General features: G+C 67.9%; 1 protein-coding gene across 2 annotated transcripts; it reads right to left on the bottom strand.

Annotated features, from left to right (window-relative positions):
* Positions 1–294: 294 nt before the first annotated feature.
* Positions 295–13507, bottom strand: FGFRL1 (fibroblast growth factor receptor like 1). Of its 2 annotated transcripts, XM_030876649.2 has the most exons (7): positions 13448–13507; positions 12791–12882; positions 3705–3977; positions 2472–2552; positions 2081–2365; positions 1647–2000; positions 295–1552 (listed from the first exon to the last, which is right to left on the bottom strand). In XM_030876649.2, the coding sequence occupies exons 2-7, from the start codon at positions 12864–12866 to the stop codon at positions 1110–1112; spliced, it is 1512 nt and encodes a 503-aa protein (XP_030732509.1). In that variant the 5' UTR covers positions 12867–12882; positions 13448–13507; the 3' UTR covers positions 295–1109. The 2 variants fall into 2 exon arrangements, with proteins under 2 accessions (XP_030732509.1, XP_060154703.1); XM_060298720.1 differs by lacking the exon at positions 13448–13507 and having other exon boundaries at positions 12791–12902.
* Between the last annotated feature and the right edge of the window lie 3130 nt (positions 13508–16637).

The raw sequence follows: 16637 nt of genomic DNA, 5'->3' as shown, positions 1-16637 counted from the left end.
GGGGGACCACACCAGTACAGAGAGGGGGGCCCCCCGCGCCAGATGTGCAGGACTCTGGCTGGCCAAGGAGGCGCGTGCAGGTGAGTGGGGAAGAGTCCTCCGGCTCAGAGCGCTGATGGCGGGCCCTGGGGACCCTCAGGCCTCGGCCCCCGAGCCTAAGGCCTGGTGATGGGGTTCGAGAGCTCCCCCATCCGTCCTATAAACAGGCACACGCGCACGCACAGATGCAGACACAGGAAGATATAAACAGGCACACGGGCACACACAGATGCAGACACAGAAAGAAACACCAGCTTAGAGGAAAGAATGCACATTTTCTTGTTTAACAAAATAAATTAAATATACAAAGCTTCAGCTCAAACTCTATATAAAATTACAGAGGCCTGGGGCCGCCACGGGGAGTGGGGTGATGGATGCCCGGCCCCGAGGTGGACATCCAGTGGCCAAAAGGCCAGGTGGGTCCTGGGCCTCAGGAGAGGCCAAGTCTCTGTGGCCCAGCCCTCCTTTCATCATTATTAATATTATTATCTTAATTTCTTAAATATAAATATCAAGGGCCCCTTCTCTCTGGCAGTGGGACGGGAGGCACCCCCAGCCAGCTCCGGCCTCTCAGGACGGAGCCTAGGGCTGCTCCGCCCGACCCCCCTGCCCAGGGCACTGGTGGACTCCTGGACACCCAGGACAGGTGGTGGCAAAAATAGCCTGGGCAGGGACACAGGAGGGCAGGCGTAGGGAAGGGGTCGGAGTTTTTGGTTTGCAAAGCCAGGGTGCCTCTCAGATCTCCTGCCAGGCCGGGGTGGGGGGGTGACCATGGCCCCCATGAAATCCTTATCACGGGGCCAAGGGATTCCTTCATGAGCTAGCCCATCGCTACATGCGCACTGCAGAGTTACAATACAGACCTTCCCAAAGGCTTCTTAGTCTGAGTGTGTGTGTGTGTGTGTGTGTAATTCTGTGTGTGTGTCCAGAGGTATGTCATGCATGTGTGTGCGTCCAGGTGTGTGTGTGTCTCACGTGGGGCGCCTCGCACCCGCAGTCCATCTTCCTCTGTGGCCTCGCCCCAAGCCTGCGCGGCTGGCCGGGCCTCCGCAAGCCCACCCCGAGGCAGCCTAGCACTGGTAGTGGATGTGTTGATGCTGGTGGACCTTGCCCTCCACGTGCGAATGCGTGTGTGAGTGCGTGTGCGTGTGCGTGTCCGTGTAGAGTTTGGGGTAAAGCTTGGGGCCGGCGGCTGAGCCCGGGCCCAGCAGGTGCTGGGGGGCCGCCGGGGGCCCGAGTTCCTCACACAGCCCCACACCGGGGCCGGCACCGAGGGTGGGGGGTGCCGGCAGGTCCTTGTCCCCGCCGCGGTCGCGGGCCGTCGCGGGCGGGCGATGTGCAGGCACCGGAGGGGCGGGCGCGGGGGCGCATGGCTTCTTCTTGGCCTGGCAGAGCCACAGGAGCACGGTGCCCAGGATGAACACGGCGCCGGCTGGGATGCCGATGACCACTGGCCACGGCAGGCTGGTGGTGGAAGACGAGGGGGCCACGGGCGGCCCTGGCGGCTTGGGGTCTGCAGGAGAAACCGAGGAGGGGGCGGGGAGGGGCGCGTCACGTGTGGGCGTGGCCCGGGCGGGGCGGGGCGGGGCAGGGCGGGGCCCACGCACCGGGCAGCACGGTCAGGAAGGCGCTGCGGAAGCTGTAACCCATGGTGTTGGCGCCCAGGCAGATGTACATGCCCGCGTCGTCCTGGCGCGCGCGAGTGATGAGCAGCTTGTTGAGGTAGGAGCCGTCGGGCCGCGACCACACGTCACCCGTGGGCAGCACCACGAACTTCTGGCCGCCCACGTCGATGGTGGAGTTGTAGCGGCCCTCGGCGCCATACTCCACGCGCTTCAGCCACTGGATCACGGGCTTCACGTCGCTGCGCACTTTGCACTGGAAGGATGTCGTGCCTCCGAAGTCCACCGTCGTGTTCACGGGGTGCGTGCCCGTGAGGACAGGCTTGGAGCGCGTCCGCTCTGCGCAGGGACGTGCGTTGGGCACAGGCCCCAGGCGCCAGCCCGCCCCCCCCGGCCCCGCCCCCGGCCCCGGCACTCACGGATCACGTCCACCTTGTAGGTGGCGTTGATGGCGCCCGCGCGGTTCGACACGCGGCACGTGTACTTGCCGCTGTCCTCGGGGCGCAGGTTCTTCAGGCTCAGGGTCCACTTCTTCTTCCTGTGCTCACCAGCCTCCGGGCGCGTCAAGGCCTGGTCATCCTTCATCCACATGATGTCGGGCCGTGGGTGCCCACTGGCCACGCACTTGAGCCGCACGGAGCTGCCCACGGGCCGCGCAATCACCCGGCGCCTCATCTTGGAGGGCTGCGTGAAGCGGGGCCGGGCTGCGCGGGGCGCAGGGGAGGGGGCGGGGCACAGAAGTCAGCGGGCACTGGGGGGAGGCACAGCCCCGCCCCCCACCAAGATGGCGGCGTCTGTCCCTGTGCTCACCCCACTGCTTGCTGGCTGGGTCTTCCTGGCCCCCGGAAGAGCCGTCGTGCCCCGGGCTCTCCCTTCCTGGACTGGTGTCGTCTGCAGAGGGGAGGGTGCATGAGAGGGGCCTCGGCAGCCCCTGTAAGACCCCAGGACTGGCTCCCGGGCCCCAGCCTCAGGCCCAGCTGGGAAAGCTCTAGAAACGCCAACAGGAGGCCATGGATGCACACCCACGTCTCAGAATCCCAGAGACAGCTGGGCCGGAGCCGCCCACCCGGCGCACTCCCTGGGTGCAGGTGACCCCGACAGGCGTGGGTGGGACGGAGATCTGGCTCCCCCACCCTGGCTCCGGGGGGTCTGCAGGGCCGGAGGGAGGTGGCGACCAGGCCCAGCCGGCAGCTGCAGTAACCCTAGCCCACATCAAGGGGCCGAGGGCTTGGTGAGCTGACATGGCTCACATACCGCCTGGTCGTCCTGCCCTTTGAAAGGACGCTGGGGGGGACACCCACAGTACTCCCATTCCACAGCCCAGACAAGGCCTGTGAGGCCTGGGTGGGGGGTGGCATGCTGAGGAATGCCCCCCCCCCCAGTGACAGCCGCCGCCTCCACAGCCCAGGACCAAGGCCAGGCGCTCGGACCCCACCCCGGAACCCAGTGGAGGGGTGCGTGGGTCAGGCTCCTCCTTTGTGCTGCCAGGGAACCTGCCCCGAGGGACCCGCCTGGGGGGAGGGCGAGGCGCCAGCGCCTGGTACCAGCGAGTGGAGGGCGTGTTCCTGGGGGCGCCGCCCAGTCCCCAAGCCCGGGCCCCAGAGGCAGAGGAGAACAGAAGGCCCTTCCTTCCCAGCGGCCCCTCTGAACTCCGAAACCTGAGCCTCAAAGTCATGGCTGACGCCAAGGCTGCCGGCCCGCCTGCCCCACCAGGCTGCCCTTCAGTGGGACCACCACCTGGGGCCCCCATACCCACCCCTGCCGCCCCCCCAGCCAGCCCTGGCCCCCAGGTCAGCAGAACTTTGGGGGACAAGGGGTCGGGAGGAAGGGGGACCCCAAGGTGAGGCCTGAGGGGGCGGGGCCCGGCCTGGGGGTGGTGTCCTGGGCTCAGAGGCCGGGAGGGGAGCAGGGCGGCTCTGGTCCCGGGGGCAGTGGGCCGAGCTCATGCAGGGTGAGGGTGGGCACAGAGGGAGGGTCTGCCTCCCTGCCCGAGCTGACTAGGTGCGAACAGCAAGGCCCCGCCCTGGCACGGCCAGCACTGACCCATCACGATGAGGGTGTAGTTGACGCTGAGGCTGCCGAAACCGTTGGTGGCCTTGCACACGTAGGCGCCGGCGTCCTCCCGTTCCACCTCCTTCACCTTCAGCCCCTGGGGCAGCACGCGGAAGCGGCTCCAGCCGCCGTGGATTGTCCGGCCATCCTTGGTCCACATGGTCAGTGGCGGCGGGTCGCCCTCCACGGGGCACTGCAGCCGCACAGTGCGGCCCAGCCGGGCCACCTGCCGCGGGACTACCTTGTCCGCCATCCTCGGGGGGCCTGTGGGGGTCAGAGGACTCGCTCAGGGAGGAGGGGACCAGCAGGTGGTCGGTCGGGGCCAAGGCAGGTGTGGGCACTGGGAGCCGGGCGAGGGCTGTCCATGCTGGGCCCCCACCGCGGGACTCCACCCAGATACGCCTACCCAGCTCCCAGACCACAGGAGGCGGCGTTCACCCAGGGCCCACTGCGCTCCCGCACGGGAGCCGGGATGCGGCTCGCCCAGGACGCACGTCCGCAGGCGAGCGAGGGCGGCCCCCACCGCCTCCCTGCAGGCACCCCATCTGTTTGTGTGTGCACGTGCGAGCATCCCTGCGTCTGGTGGCCCATGTCTGTGCCTGTGTGTACATGGGCGGCACCAAACCAGGTCTGCCTGCCTGGACAAGAGCCTCCCTGCTGCCAGCCAGGCCACACCAGGTCACCAAGGCCCTGGAGTCAGAGGGCAAGCAGCTGGGCCTCCCAGCCCTGGGTGACCACTATCTGCCCTGGGAGAAGCCTGCGTCCCGGGCTGAGGCCGTGGTGCCCTTCACCAGCGGGAAGAAACCCATCCCCGTCCCCACCGGCCCGGGGCCACCCAGGGACAATGGGGATGGATGACAGGCCTAGAGGGCGCGAGAGACGGGCCAGCTGGGAAGGACGCTGCGGACATCAGAAGGCTATGGAGCGATCTCCTGGTGGACCCTCAGTCCCCTCCTGCCGTGCCCCCGTGCCTGACGCCCTGAGCTGGGGCTGGTGTGCAGCCCCTACACCACGGGAGGACCGCGAGGGTGGAGGGCTCTTACATGGTCACGGACGGCCCCTCCGGACCAGGAGAGGCAGCCACGGGCACCCGGCTGCCCTTCCCAGGGGCTTGGCTGGGCCTGGCTCCCAGGACTCCGCCCACCAGCCACTGGAAGGGGCGCCCACCGCACGCGGCAGCCACTCCAGGCCGTGAAGGCCACGCCCCGAGCCCTGGCCGCACGGAGGTGCCGGGGGCGTGGCTGCGCTGAGACGCTGGGCCCGGGGCCTGAGGGCGGCATGTGTTTTTAATAACCAGCTGGTGTTTCTTCAACGTGCAGTCGCCGCTGATTCTGTTGCCGCCTCACAGCCAAAGTGCTCCTGCGGGTCCCCCAGAGACTAGCGCCCAGGGACCCTCACAGAGCACGGGCCCCCATCGCCTCCGCCTGGGGTGCGGACGGAGGGTAGGGGGCCATCCCCGTTGGGATGCAGGGAGCTGACAGCCCAGGGCTCCGCTTCTCTGGGGCCCCAGGTGGGGAGGGGGTCCCAGGGGACTGGGGTGTGAGGGACACAGAGACACTAGGCACCTTCCCTCTACAGCCTCCCCCCTCCACATCCTGCCCCATTCGGGTGGCCCCACCCCCTCCACGCAGCCCCTGGACAGTGGGCCATGCCAGAGGTACCAGCCAGCCAGCCAGCCCTCTGGCTTCCCCTGATACCCGCCTCTCCCTAATCACTCACTTGTCTCCAGGGCCCCCCAGGCACCTACCCAGCTCGCAGTGGGAGAGACTTCAGGGCCCCCAGACAAGTGGACCTTCTGAGGCCCCCCAGGCCGCCCAGGGTCCGGGCCTCATTCCCAGGCAGACCCTGTCCACCACCTGTCACTGCCTGAAATTCCACCATTCACAGGGGCCTCCCAGGCTGCAGGACAAAAGGGCACCCCCCAGCCCTTCCCGGGCTGACACCTGGGTGCGAGCATCACACGCACAAGCACAGGCACACGGACCCACACACGTCCACACGGACACACGCGATGGCCGGGACAGCACGCGGGGAGGACGGTGCCCGCGCGAGGAACAGCATCGCTCCCTGCTGGGGCTCCGCCTGTCCCAGCGGCATCGTGGGGGCACTGCTGGCGGCTGGTTCAACACCCCCGACCCCCGAAGGAGCCCGCTTCAGTGGCAGAGAACGCGCCCGCCTGACAGTGCGGCCCCTCCCTCTCCCCACCCGCCAGAGGAGACCATGTTGGGGGGCACCTACTGGGTGGCAGGGACGCCACCCTCGGTCCTGCGGAGTGGAGGGACAGGGCCAAGTGACCGCCAGATGGGCCGGAAGTGTGGCCCCGTGGGCCGGCCTGTGAGCAGTGAGGGGGACGAGGCAGCGCCCGTCCAGAGGCCCCGGCTGGAGCCAGCCTTGTCCTAAAGCAAACAGCCCTCCTCCCCTCTGTGGCCAGCCTCACCCCTCCCCACCCCCACCTGGGCTCCGGGGGACGCTGCCCCCCACCCCAGCTTCTGCGAGAGACCCCCCAGCAGGCTCACCAGCGGGAGGCCTGGCCCCCCAGATTCCTGGGATTCTGGCCGCCAGCACGGCTGCTGCAGCTCTATATTTAGCCTGGGGAACAAGCCCTGCCGTTCCACCTGGACAAGGCCTCCCGCCCCTCAGCCACAGGGAAACTGAGGCCTGAGCTGGAGACCCGCAGGCCCCTGGAGGGCGTGTGGGTGGGGGCAGCCGACGCAGCCTTAGTGCCTTCCCCGTGAGCGCCTCCTCCAGGAAGCCCCAACCCTGCACCCACCCGCAGTCACGGCCCTAGGAGGCTGCGGGCACAGGCAGGATGTACACGGCGCAGGCATGGCAGACGCGGGGCAAAGGCAGGCTGGGGCCGGGTCTCACCCCAAGAGGGGGCTGAACGCCAAGGTAACGGGCAGGGAAGGTGTCGCCCCTTCCTCTCCTCCATCCTCCTCCACCCTCAGCTGTGAAAACATGGTCAGGAATGGGGGTACTGGGGGGGATGGGGGCAGCCGCTCCGGGCGCCCCACAAACCCAGCTTGGATTCCCAGCCGCCATCCAGAGCTGCTGTCACACACAGACCCTGTCACACCGACCCCCAGGTGCACACCCCAACAGTGGGCGCAGACTCCCTGCCACACACACCCCACCTCTGAGCGCTCCTGACGCCCAGGCCCACAGCCCCTCCCCCTGCCTGGCCAGAAGCACCGCTTTCCCCCGTTTAGTATAACAAGACCCGGCTGCAACCCCAGCTGATAGCCCTCCTGCCCCGGGGCCCAGGGAGGCAAAGGTGCTGGCAGGAACAGAGAAGGGACCCCCAGCTGTGGCCCACCCCATGCCCACCCCCCCGTACCCCCAAGCCGTCTTCACAGGCCCTCGGGGCCGCCCCGAAGCTCAGCACCCCACACCTCACCGCCCCGCGGCCTCCGCGCAGCCTGGCGCACCTTCCCGACACCCCCTCCTCCCTCCCCGCCCCCAGGGGCACTCCATCTGGACCCACGCTGCCGCTCTGTTCACGCCGTGGCAGGGGTGAGAGGGTTCCCAAGTGTCGGGCTGCACCCCTCCCCACCGCCCGGGGTGTTCTGTGGGCCCTGGCTTGCCAACCCCAAGCTCCCTTCAAGAGGGGCCGGGCCAGACGTCACCCCTCTCCCAGGGCCCATGTGGCAGAGACCAGCAGGGGCCACAGAGGCACCCCGTGAAGCCGCAAACACAGCTGAGGTTGAGGGTGCATGCAGCACCGGCCGGCTCGTCAGGGCAGCTCTGTCCCCCACAAGCCCTGCAAAGCCCCAGAAATTTCCAGCCTGGAAGGAATTCTCTGGCAGGGGGCGGGGGAGGTGGGGGGAGCATCGGGCTAACCAGCATGGGCCTGGCCGTGGGGTGAGGGCGGCCAGCCAGGAGCCACCGTCCTGCTGTGCAGGACAAGCTAAGTGAGAGGCGTGGGGAGGGGCGCTGGGCCCTGGCTGGGGGGCCGGAAGCGGGCAGGTCCACCCGGGCTGCCTGGGTACCTGACGCCAGACAGGGCAAGTAGGCACTCTCTGGGGGGAGCGGGCGCCCACAGTGGGGACCGGGTGCAGCAGGGTGAGCTGGGAAGGCCGCAGGGCCAGCACCCTCCCCAAGAAGGCGAGGCCTGGGGGGGAAGGACAGGAACACCCCAGGGCGGGGGCACAGGTGAGGCCCACCCCAGGGCTGCCACGAGGGGGGCAGGCTCGGCACACGTGCACACCCACACTCGCATACAGGCTCCCGGTCAACAGCCGGCCCAGGGCGGCCCCGGGGGCTGGACCCACGGGATCTGTGGTGGAACTGGTAGGACCCGCAGGACAGGTGGTTGCCCCAGAAACCAGGCCATTCTGGGCGTGGCAAAGGGACGGCCTGACCCACCGAGCAAGCCGCCGGGAGCGTCCCCTCCACCGGCTGCCCAGCCGCGCACCAGGGGGCTGGCAGACCGGGGGCCTCCAGGTCTGTCCTCTTCTCTGGAGGCCCCCAGATGGACCTCCAGTGGCCCCCCAGCTTCAGGGCTCCTCCGCCTAACCCTCACCACCCCCAGGACCGACAAGTGAGGCCCAGAGCATCACCCTGACAGGGCCACTTCCCTGGTGGGGGGACCCATGTGAGCTGCCTACGGGACAGTGACCAGAAAGCACCCAGACCCACCGCCGGGCCTCCCTCAGCTGGACACCGGGCAGCCCCGTCGGGTGTCCAGATCTCACTAGGCCCACCAGACTCAACGCTGTCTCACCCCGACCCTGCCCACCCCGCCATCCACCCCCACCTCACCAACGTCACTTGACCCAGACCCTCCCCCAGCTGCCAAAGGACCGAGAAGGCCCTTGTCCAGTGAGCCCTCCCACACCTGCCGGCACCGGACCCAGAGCACAGGGTAACGCGCCGCGGGGCCCAGACCACCCCAGGGGCCCCGCCCCAGGGGGCCCCGATCCAGGTACCAGAGTCACCTCAGAGGGGAGACGAGGACATTTTCCTGAGCCTGGAGCCCCTGGGCGTTTAAGCAGAACCTCGAGGGTGAGGGCGATGGCTACGGCAGCAGAAGACCCAACGCACCCAGCAGCCTGGCCTGCGCGACCCCAGGCCAGAGCCCCTGCGTCCCACCCATACCTGCTCCACGACAGCCCACGCCCACAGCGGGCTTCTTGAGGCCAGGACTGAGGCCATGGGGCCTGAGCAGGCCGGCCCAGACTAGGCGCCCCCAGGCCCCCAGAGGCCACGGGGCAGGCCACCTGGCCCTCAAGGCGCGCATGCTGTGTCGGGCTGAGCTCCAGAGTCAGCCCCAGTCCCCGCCGGAACCCGGACAGGCTGCTGCACGAGTGCAGAGGGCAGCCCCGAAGCCACTGGCAGTGGCCCTGGACCAGGAGAGCGCGCTCCGCAGGCCCCGGCTCCTCCAGGGCTCAGGATCATGGGAGCCAGAGGGGGTCCCTCCGCCCCGCCTGCTGCCCCAGGTCCCGTTATTCACTCTTCAGCCCCTCAACAGCGCACAGCTTGTGTAAATCTCTCATGAAATAAACTCCCCGGCAGGAAGAAAAGCAATTGTGTTTCCTGCCAAGATGGGAAACCCTGGATTTCAGCAGCCCTTAGGCTGGAGCAACTCCTGCAGTGCCTCAGGGACAGCTCCTAGAAACCCCACCCTGGGCCAGTTCTCAAGGCGGCCGTCTGCGTCTGCGCTGGATGGGGGGGTAGGCACCTACCCCACCCCCTGCCTGCCTCCAGGCCCCGCCCCCAGCCACTCAGTTGGGGCACAGGGTGTGGATGGAGGCCCCGGGACTCCTCGCTGGAGCCAGGAAGGCTGGCCACAATGTCCTGGTGGAAAAGCCCCCAGGACACCCCCTCAGCTGACCAGCGTCTCGGCCCAGCCCTTCCCCACTCAAGGCCCCTACCCCACTACACCAAGGCGCCCGCGTCCACTGGATGTCCACTCTGGCCCCGGTGAGCTGCTCACCTCTGCCCACGACATCCCCCCAGCTGGAGGCCTGTCCTTGCCTACCCTGACCAGCACCCACCTCTCCTTCCAAGTCCCGGGGTGACGCCCACGCCTCTGCGTTCCACCTCCCTCCAGTGGACCCCGGGCTGCGACCCCACCTGAGGTAGCCCAGGTGGCCCCTGCTCTCCTGGGCCCCGAGAGGAGCGAGGCTGGGACTGACCAGGAGCGCCTGGTGGCCACCACTAGGAAGAGCGGGTGATGGGCAAGGTAGGTGGGGCCACACTGGCTGCAGCGCCGCTGAGGTCTGGGGACGGTGGCATGGGCGCGGACACGCTTTCCTTGCACACGCTGCCCCGCCGACGGAGGCTGCCACCTGGACGCACCAGGGCTGCAGTCACCAGGCGAGGCACAGCGTGGGGCAAAGGAGGCCAGCGTGGACGGCCACACAGCGGGGAGGCGGCCACAGCCCGTCCCCCCGGCACGTCAGCGAGCCCGAGCCGCCCAGGTGATCGGAGGCTGAGGCTGCTGCCGGGGAAAACCAACATGTACCACGTTAGGGCCGCGGAGCCGGGCAGGAGCCGGGGGCCCACTGATCCCCCCACAATGGAGACAGAGGCTGCGGGCAGCCCAAGCTCAGCCTGGCCCAGCCAAAGGCCACTTTGTTCGGCTCCCTCCTCCCCCCAGAGGAGGCAGTGATTTATTTTCCCTTCCAGGAGTGGGGCCCAAGACAAGACGTAAATGGGGCCGCTGGCCCACATCCCCAGCTCGCAGAGCCTGGGCCGGGCTCCCACAAGTCCACCTCAGCCCTGGCCGCACACTGGCCAGCACGGCCTGCAGGGACCTAGAGGGGAGGAGAAGGCCCCCTGCAGCCTGGCCAGAGGCCGAGGTCAGACAACGCACATGCACACGCCACAGCCGCCCTGACGGCCACATGCTTCGCCAACGACTCACACACCCCAGCAGACCCTTCGCGCCACAGCCCCAAGGCAGGGCAGCTCCAAGTCCTCTCCATCCCGCGGGAGATAGGGCACCCGGCACACCGGCCAGGTTCAGGGGACAGGGCGGGGCCTCCGGGGCTGGCTGCTCAGAGACCGTCCACTGCACCGCCATCCTCAGAGGAGTTCACACGCGGCACCTCTCAGAAAACCCTGAAATGACTTCTTCCAAAGTAATTTGTAAAAGGCATTTCATTCGGAACCTCTCAGAGCTCCCACTGTGAGAAATAAAATGGAAATGGAGAAAGCCAACCTCTTTTTTCAAATTTGAAAAAAGAAAAAAAACAAACAGTTTAAGACAAACCCACCAAGATTGTGAAACTTTGGGAAAAGGGAAACTTTAAAAATATGATTGGAGTCTAGAAATGTACCGATTCCAGAAATTGTGACACCACGGGGAAAACGGCTTTCAAAAAACCACCCAAACTCTGTCTGCGCTGGTTTGTCAGCCTAAGAAGGTCCACGCTCAGCCTCTTCACTCGCCAAGTGGGAAGGGCCTGCAACGACTCTGCCCTCCAGTCCAGGCCTGGCGGAGAAGCCAGCACAATTCAGGAAGAGCACTGACCCCGCACCCCCAAAACCACAGAGGCCCTTGCCCTTGGAAAGGGGCTCCCACCCCTCTACTGCCGCCAAGGCCCTCACCATGCAGCCCAAGGCCTCAGCCAACGGGCACAGAGCAGGGTGTGGTCCCTCTGGGACCCCTCGGCGCCGAGGCAGGCCCTACCGCCCACTGCCATCCACGGCCCGCTGCCACCCGCCACTCCACCTCCGGCTCCAGCCAACGACCAGGCCAGGCCAGTGGCCTCCAGAGCCTCCCTGGCCAAGTGGCCGGAGGACAGGCAGGTGCGTGGATAGGGGAGTGCAAGCAGATAAAAGAGCAATCAGAGTCCAGGCCGCTGGCCACTGGCGGAGGGGGGCCTTGCCGGGCATGACCTGAGTGTCCGCAGTACCCTGGACACTGCCCGTCCCAGCCACGCCTGGGCAGCCCCCACCCTCAAGCGAGCCAGCCAGTCCCCGGCGGGGCAGGCGGGGCCGCGGGGGTGGGGTGGGTACTGTGGCATGAGGCCCACCTGGGCCGCCGCCCGCCACCCCACACCCGAACGTGGCCATATAAGGCCGGGTTGGTCTCAGTGCGCCCGCTGGGCGGCAGCGGCGCCGGGGGAGGGGTGCGAAGCCTCAGAGGACTGGTAGACAGGGCAAGGACGATCCTGAGTGGTCAACACACCCAAAGGGCTGGCCTGGCCACAGGTCCCGCCTAGCTGAGGGAGGCCAGCACTGAGCATGGCGGTGGGAGTCTGCGGGCACGCATCACCCGTCAGCCAAGGACGCCCCTTGCTGGGGCTGGTTGCGGGGGCAAGGGTCCCTCCGGAGGCATCTGGGCCTGCCCGCTTGCACAGCAGGTGTGTGAGCCCACGTCCAGACCCTGGTGTGGTGCACACCGAGAGACGTAGTGTGTAGCTGGAAGTAGGTGGTCTCAGGGTCTGCATTAAGACAGGCCCCGACCCTCCACCATGCAGTGACCCCGTGCACTGGGCACTCAGTCTCCCAGCCCCCACCCTGTACCTTCCCAGAGATAGGCAGGCCTAGGGCACAGGGCTGGGTCATTAGTCCCAGAGGCCAAGAATGTCCCCACTGTCCCCACACCCAACCCTGGCCACCAGGGGGATCTCTACAGGTTCCCAGGGGCCTAATTGGGTCCAATGTGGCCAAACAGCCCATCACTCATGAATCCGCCGTGAGCAGCTGCCCGCAACTGCAGGGATGTGTGTGTGGATGTGTGCGTATGTCCTGAGGGGAACTGGGGCCAGAGCCCACCCGGCCAGCAAGCGTGGGGCCCCACGGATGAGCTGGGGGTGCCCTGAGAGTGAGGGGTAACCCTGTGGGAGAGCTGGAGGGACCTCATGGATGAGATGGGGATGCCCCATAGGTGAGGGGTGCCCCACAGGTAGCTGGGGAGCCACGTGAGTGAGGGGGGGCCGCGGGTGAGCTGCAGTGTCCCATGGGTGCACTGGGGCTCCCCGCGGGTGAAGGGCGGGCAGAGCCGGGCCAGCAGGGGCGGGGCGCAGGCACGCGCGCCAGGCGGGCACTGTGGCAGGGTTCAGGGCCGGAGGGAAAGGGGCGGCGCTGGCGGAGGCCGGGGCGCCGGGCTGGGCGCCAGCACTCACCTCGGGCGGCGGTGGCCGGCGGGAGGGCCCCCAGGAGCAGCAGCAGCGGCAGCACTAACGCGGGGCTCGGCGTCATCTCGGCCAGTGCGGACCTGGGGTGTATTCGGAGGCCGGTCACTGCGTGGGGGTGGGGGTCGCCCCGCCCCCCGCCTTGGGCCCCGGAGCCGCCCGCACCCCAGCCCTGGGTCGCGGGGACCGGGGTGCGGGCCGCCCCGCCTTCCCTGCCGCGCTCCGGGCGGAGGAAGCGGCGGCGGGGGAACCGTGGTTATCAAAGGCAGACAAAGGGTTTACACTAATTACCGACCTCCCCCGCCCCCCCCTCCAAACACCGTCTGGATTCCTGGCTCTTGTAACTCGGGCCCTGCCCGCGGGACACACAACACCGGCGGCCCCGCAGATAATCGCCTGCGCCATTAGCGGACAAATTTGCGTTGGGGGGGGGCCCACGTGGGGTACAGGGGCGGGGGCGGGGCACTGGCAGGACCTCGGGCCAGGCGGGAGCGGCGGCGGCGCGTGCCGGTGCCGGCGGCTCCCCACCGCAGAGCGGGAACCCGGACGCTCTCAGCCCGGGCCCCCGCCCCCGGCCCCGGCCCCCGGCCCTCCCGAGTCGGCCCGCCCAGTCTGCCCCGGGGATCGCGGGCGCGCGGAGGGGCTCACCTCGGCGGTGCTCGCGGGCGGCGGGGCTCAGGGCCGGGCCCGCGGGGCGCGCTGCGCGGTCATCGCCGCCCCGGGCGCCGCACCCCGCCGCCCCGCGCCCCCGGGCCCGGCCTCGGGACGGGGCGGCGCTACCTGGGCGCGGGCGGCTCGGGTCGGGGCCGGGGCGGGGGCCGGGGGCTGGGGCCTGGGGGCGGGGCGGGCGTCGGGGTCGGTCCGGGGGCCGGGGCCGGGGTCCCGGGGCGGCGGGGCGAGGGGCCCGGGGCGCCGCGCCGCGAGGCGTCCTTCCCTGCGGGGCTTTGTCAACTCTCCCGGAGCGAGCGCCGAGCCCGCCGCGCGCCCCGCCCCGACACAACTTCCTGCCAATCGGCACGCCGAGGCCGCCGCGTCCCGCCCCCTTGTCCCGCCCATCTCCCCGCCCCTCACCCCGCCCCGCGCCCGAACTTTTCGCCAATCGGCGTGCGCGCCCTCCCCGCCCTCCTGGCTCCCCGCCTTAACCCTCGCGGTGCGGGCGGCCCGCAGGCGGGTCGGCTCCCCGGGGCGCGGCCCCGCCCCCGCCCCGCCCCGCCCCGGCCGGCCCCTGGCCCAGCCACGCCCCCGCACGGCCCGCCCCTAGCCCCGCCCCCAGCCTGTTCCCACCCTCCCCAGCCAGGTCCAACACACCGCGCCCCCTCACGGCCATCCGCCTAGCCCCGCCCAGGCCCAGCCCAGCTTTGCGCACCTCCAGGTCCCGCGGCGTCCACCTCACAGCTGCACCCGTTGGCGCCCGTGTTGGAGCACACAACTTCAGGCCACCAACACCCCGCGCACCTCCAGAGCTGGCCCTGATGGAGCCCCAGCTGGGCCGTCAGGGCTCCGAGGTCTGAGCCCCCGGTTGTCGTGGGAGCGGAGGGGAGATCCAAGACCCCGCTCTGGCCCCAAGAGACTCCAGGGTGGGCCAAGTCGCAGGTGATGTGGGGTACTGAGGTCCTGTGCAGATGAAGAAACGCAGGCACAGAGAGGTCAGGTAATTTACCCAAGATTTCCCAGGCGGCACTTGGCATGCCCAGGACTGGAACCGCACGCTGCAGAATCCAGCTCTCCTGCGGACCTTTCTCCACACTGCCCCGCTGCCCTTCTCTTTCCTGTTCAGCAACGTGCACACACTGGCTCCCGTGCCTCCCCTATTCCCATCCATCAGGGTCTTGCAGAGCAACCCCCATCCTCTCTGGCCTGAATCAGTGGGCCAGGCTCCTCTGGCTTCCCCTCCACTGTCACATCTCTGGAACGGAGAATCATCATTTAAAACACAGCCTTGACAGGTCTCTGGCTCCCCAGTGCCCTCAACACAAACCCCACCACCCTTGAGGCCCTGGATGCCTGGGTCCTGTCCAGCTCCCACCCCACCCCCACCCCCTGCAGCCCTCCCTCCATCCCCTCTGGACCTTTGCCCATGCTACTCCCTCAGGAACCCTGCCTGGAACAGCCTCTCTCCTCTCAGGAGTTCCCTCTCCCAGGAAGCCTTCCAGGGAACACTGGAACTGGAGAGGCCTTGCAGGTCCGAATCGCCAGGGCAGAGGAGAGCTGGGTGAGGGTGTGAGCCATCAGGGTTTGGGGCCCGGTGAGACACCGGCTTCGCACCTCTTCCAAGCCAGTGAGAAGGCGGTTCCCAAATCCTGTCTCTGGGCCCGGGTGGGCACCTCGTGGGAGGGTGGTGGTGAGCCAGGCCCGCCCCCCCATCCTGCCTGCACGCAGGGTGAAGGCCGAGACGTTGGCAGACCCGAGTAGCCCTCCTGCACTTGGAGTCAGGCCCCGCAGCGAGAAGGAAGCCAGGAGAGCGGGTTCAGTGCCCACCTAAGGACTGTGCCAGCGGCGCTGGGGTCACAGACAGGTGCTCTGGGACAAAATGGGCATGTGGGGGAAGAGGTCCGGGGCTAGTGGCGGGCTGCGCGGGCAGGGTTATGAGGAGACGCCACCGGGGCGTGAAGAGCTGCGGCAGGTGGGAGGCTGCCAGGGGCAGCTGTGTGAAAGGTGGCTCTGAAGCGGGGTGGGGGTCGGAAACAGGAAGCGGGCCGAGGGCGAGGCGGCCCTGCGCCGGTGTGCAGGATGAGGTGGGCCGTGGGGAGGGGTGTCCGCCAGGTTAGCAGCGCCAGGTGGGGGCGGCAATCCCTGCTGGCGGGCGAGGGGCCGTGGCCTGGTGTGCGCGTGGGAAGGGGCGCGTCCCGGGCGGGGCTCACCTCCCTGAGCGGGGACGCGCTGCCCCCTGGCGGAGGCTCGGAGCGTGGCGGCCCCCGAGGCCGCCCGGCTCCCCTCCCGCCCTCCCTCCCTCCCTCCCTGGGACCCGCGGCCGCTTCTCCGTGCAGGACGCGGTGCTCCCCACGGCGGCGCCAGGCCAGCCTGAGCGCATCTCCAAAGCCGCCTCCTCCACGAAACCCTCCCACCAGCGGGCTCCCACTTCCCCTTCATGACAATGGGCCCGGAATACGCAACCTGTTCAAACACTGTCCTTTTAACCTCCCGGTCTCAATCCTCCCGTCTGCAATCAGACCCCATGGAATTATCCTGGGGATTGCAAGAGTTTCTGTCTCCCACCTGCCGGACACAGCGAGCCCCAAGAAGTATTTATCTGCTCTTCATACAATCGTCAGTCAACCACGAGAAGCTGAGCCCTGGCTCTGTGTGAGACCGGAACGGGTGAGGGTGGGCAAGGAGGGCGTGTCCGCAGCCCTGAAAGAGGAAGCATCTTAGTAGCAGGTGTAGGGACTGAGAGAAACGCCTCTAATGATGGAAAGTGCTTGCCAGGGAATTGAAGCCCCTGACATACAGGCTTCTGCTTCTGCTCCAGATGAAATGACAGAGACCAAATTTACATGCTCTCCGCATGTTAAAAAATTAAAAAATTCAGAGATAAATACATGTGAAAAGCAGCAGCTTTTTTTTTTTTTTTTTTTCACGCAACAGGAGACAGCGATCCTTGCGAGATGGCAAACAAATGAAGGGAGACAAATAGTCCCTGCTCCCCCCTGCAGTTTCCAGGGCGCAGTGCCGGCAGTGGGGACCCAGGCAGAGCCCAGAGGGAGGGGGAGTCCCGGGAGGGCAAGACGGCTGGGGTTCACAGGGCAGAGTCCTGGAGAGAGCTGTGCAGACAGGTAGCCCCAGAGGCCCGCAGAGGGTCACCCTCGAGGCTTCAGCGGAGTACAGATCAGTCCAGACG

The sequence above is a fragment of the Globicephala melas genome, chromosome 5, assembly GCF_963455315.2.
Source record: "Globicephala melas chromosome 5, mGloMel1.2, whole genome shotgun sequence".
Classification (NCBI taxonomy): domain Eukaryota; kingdom Metazoa; phylum Chordata; class Mammalia; order Artiodactyla; family Delphinidae; genus Globicephala; species Globicephala melas.
This window is presented reverse-complemented; position numbering and strand designations above follow the sequence as displayed.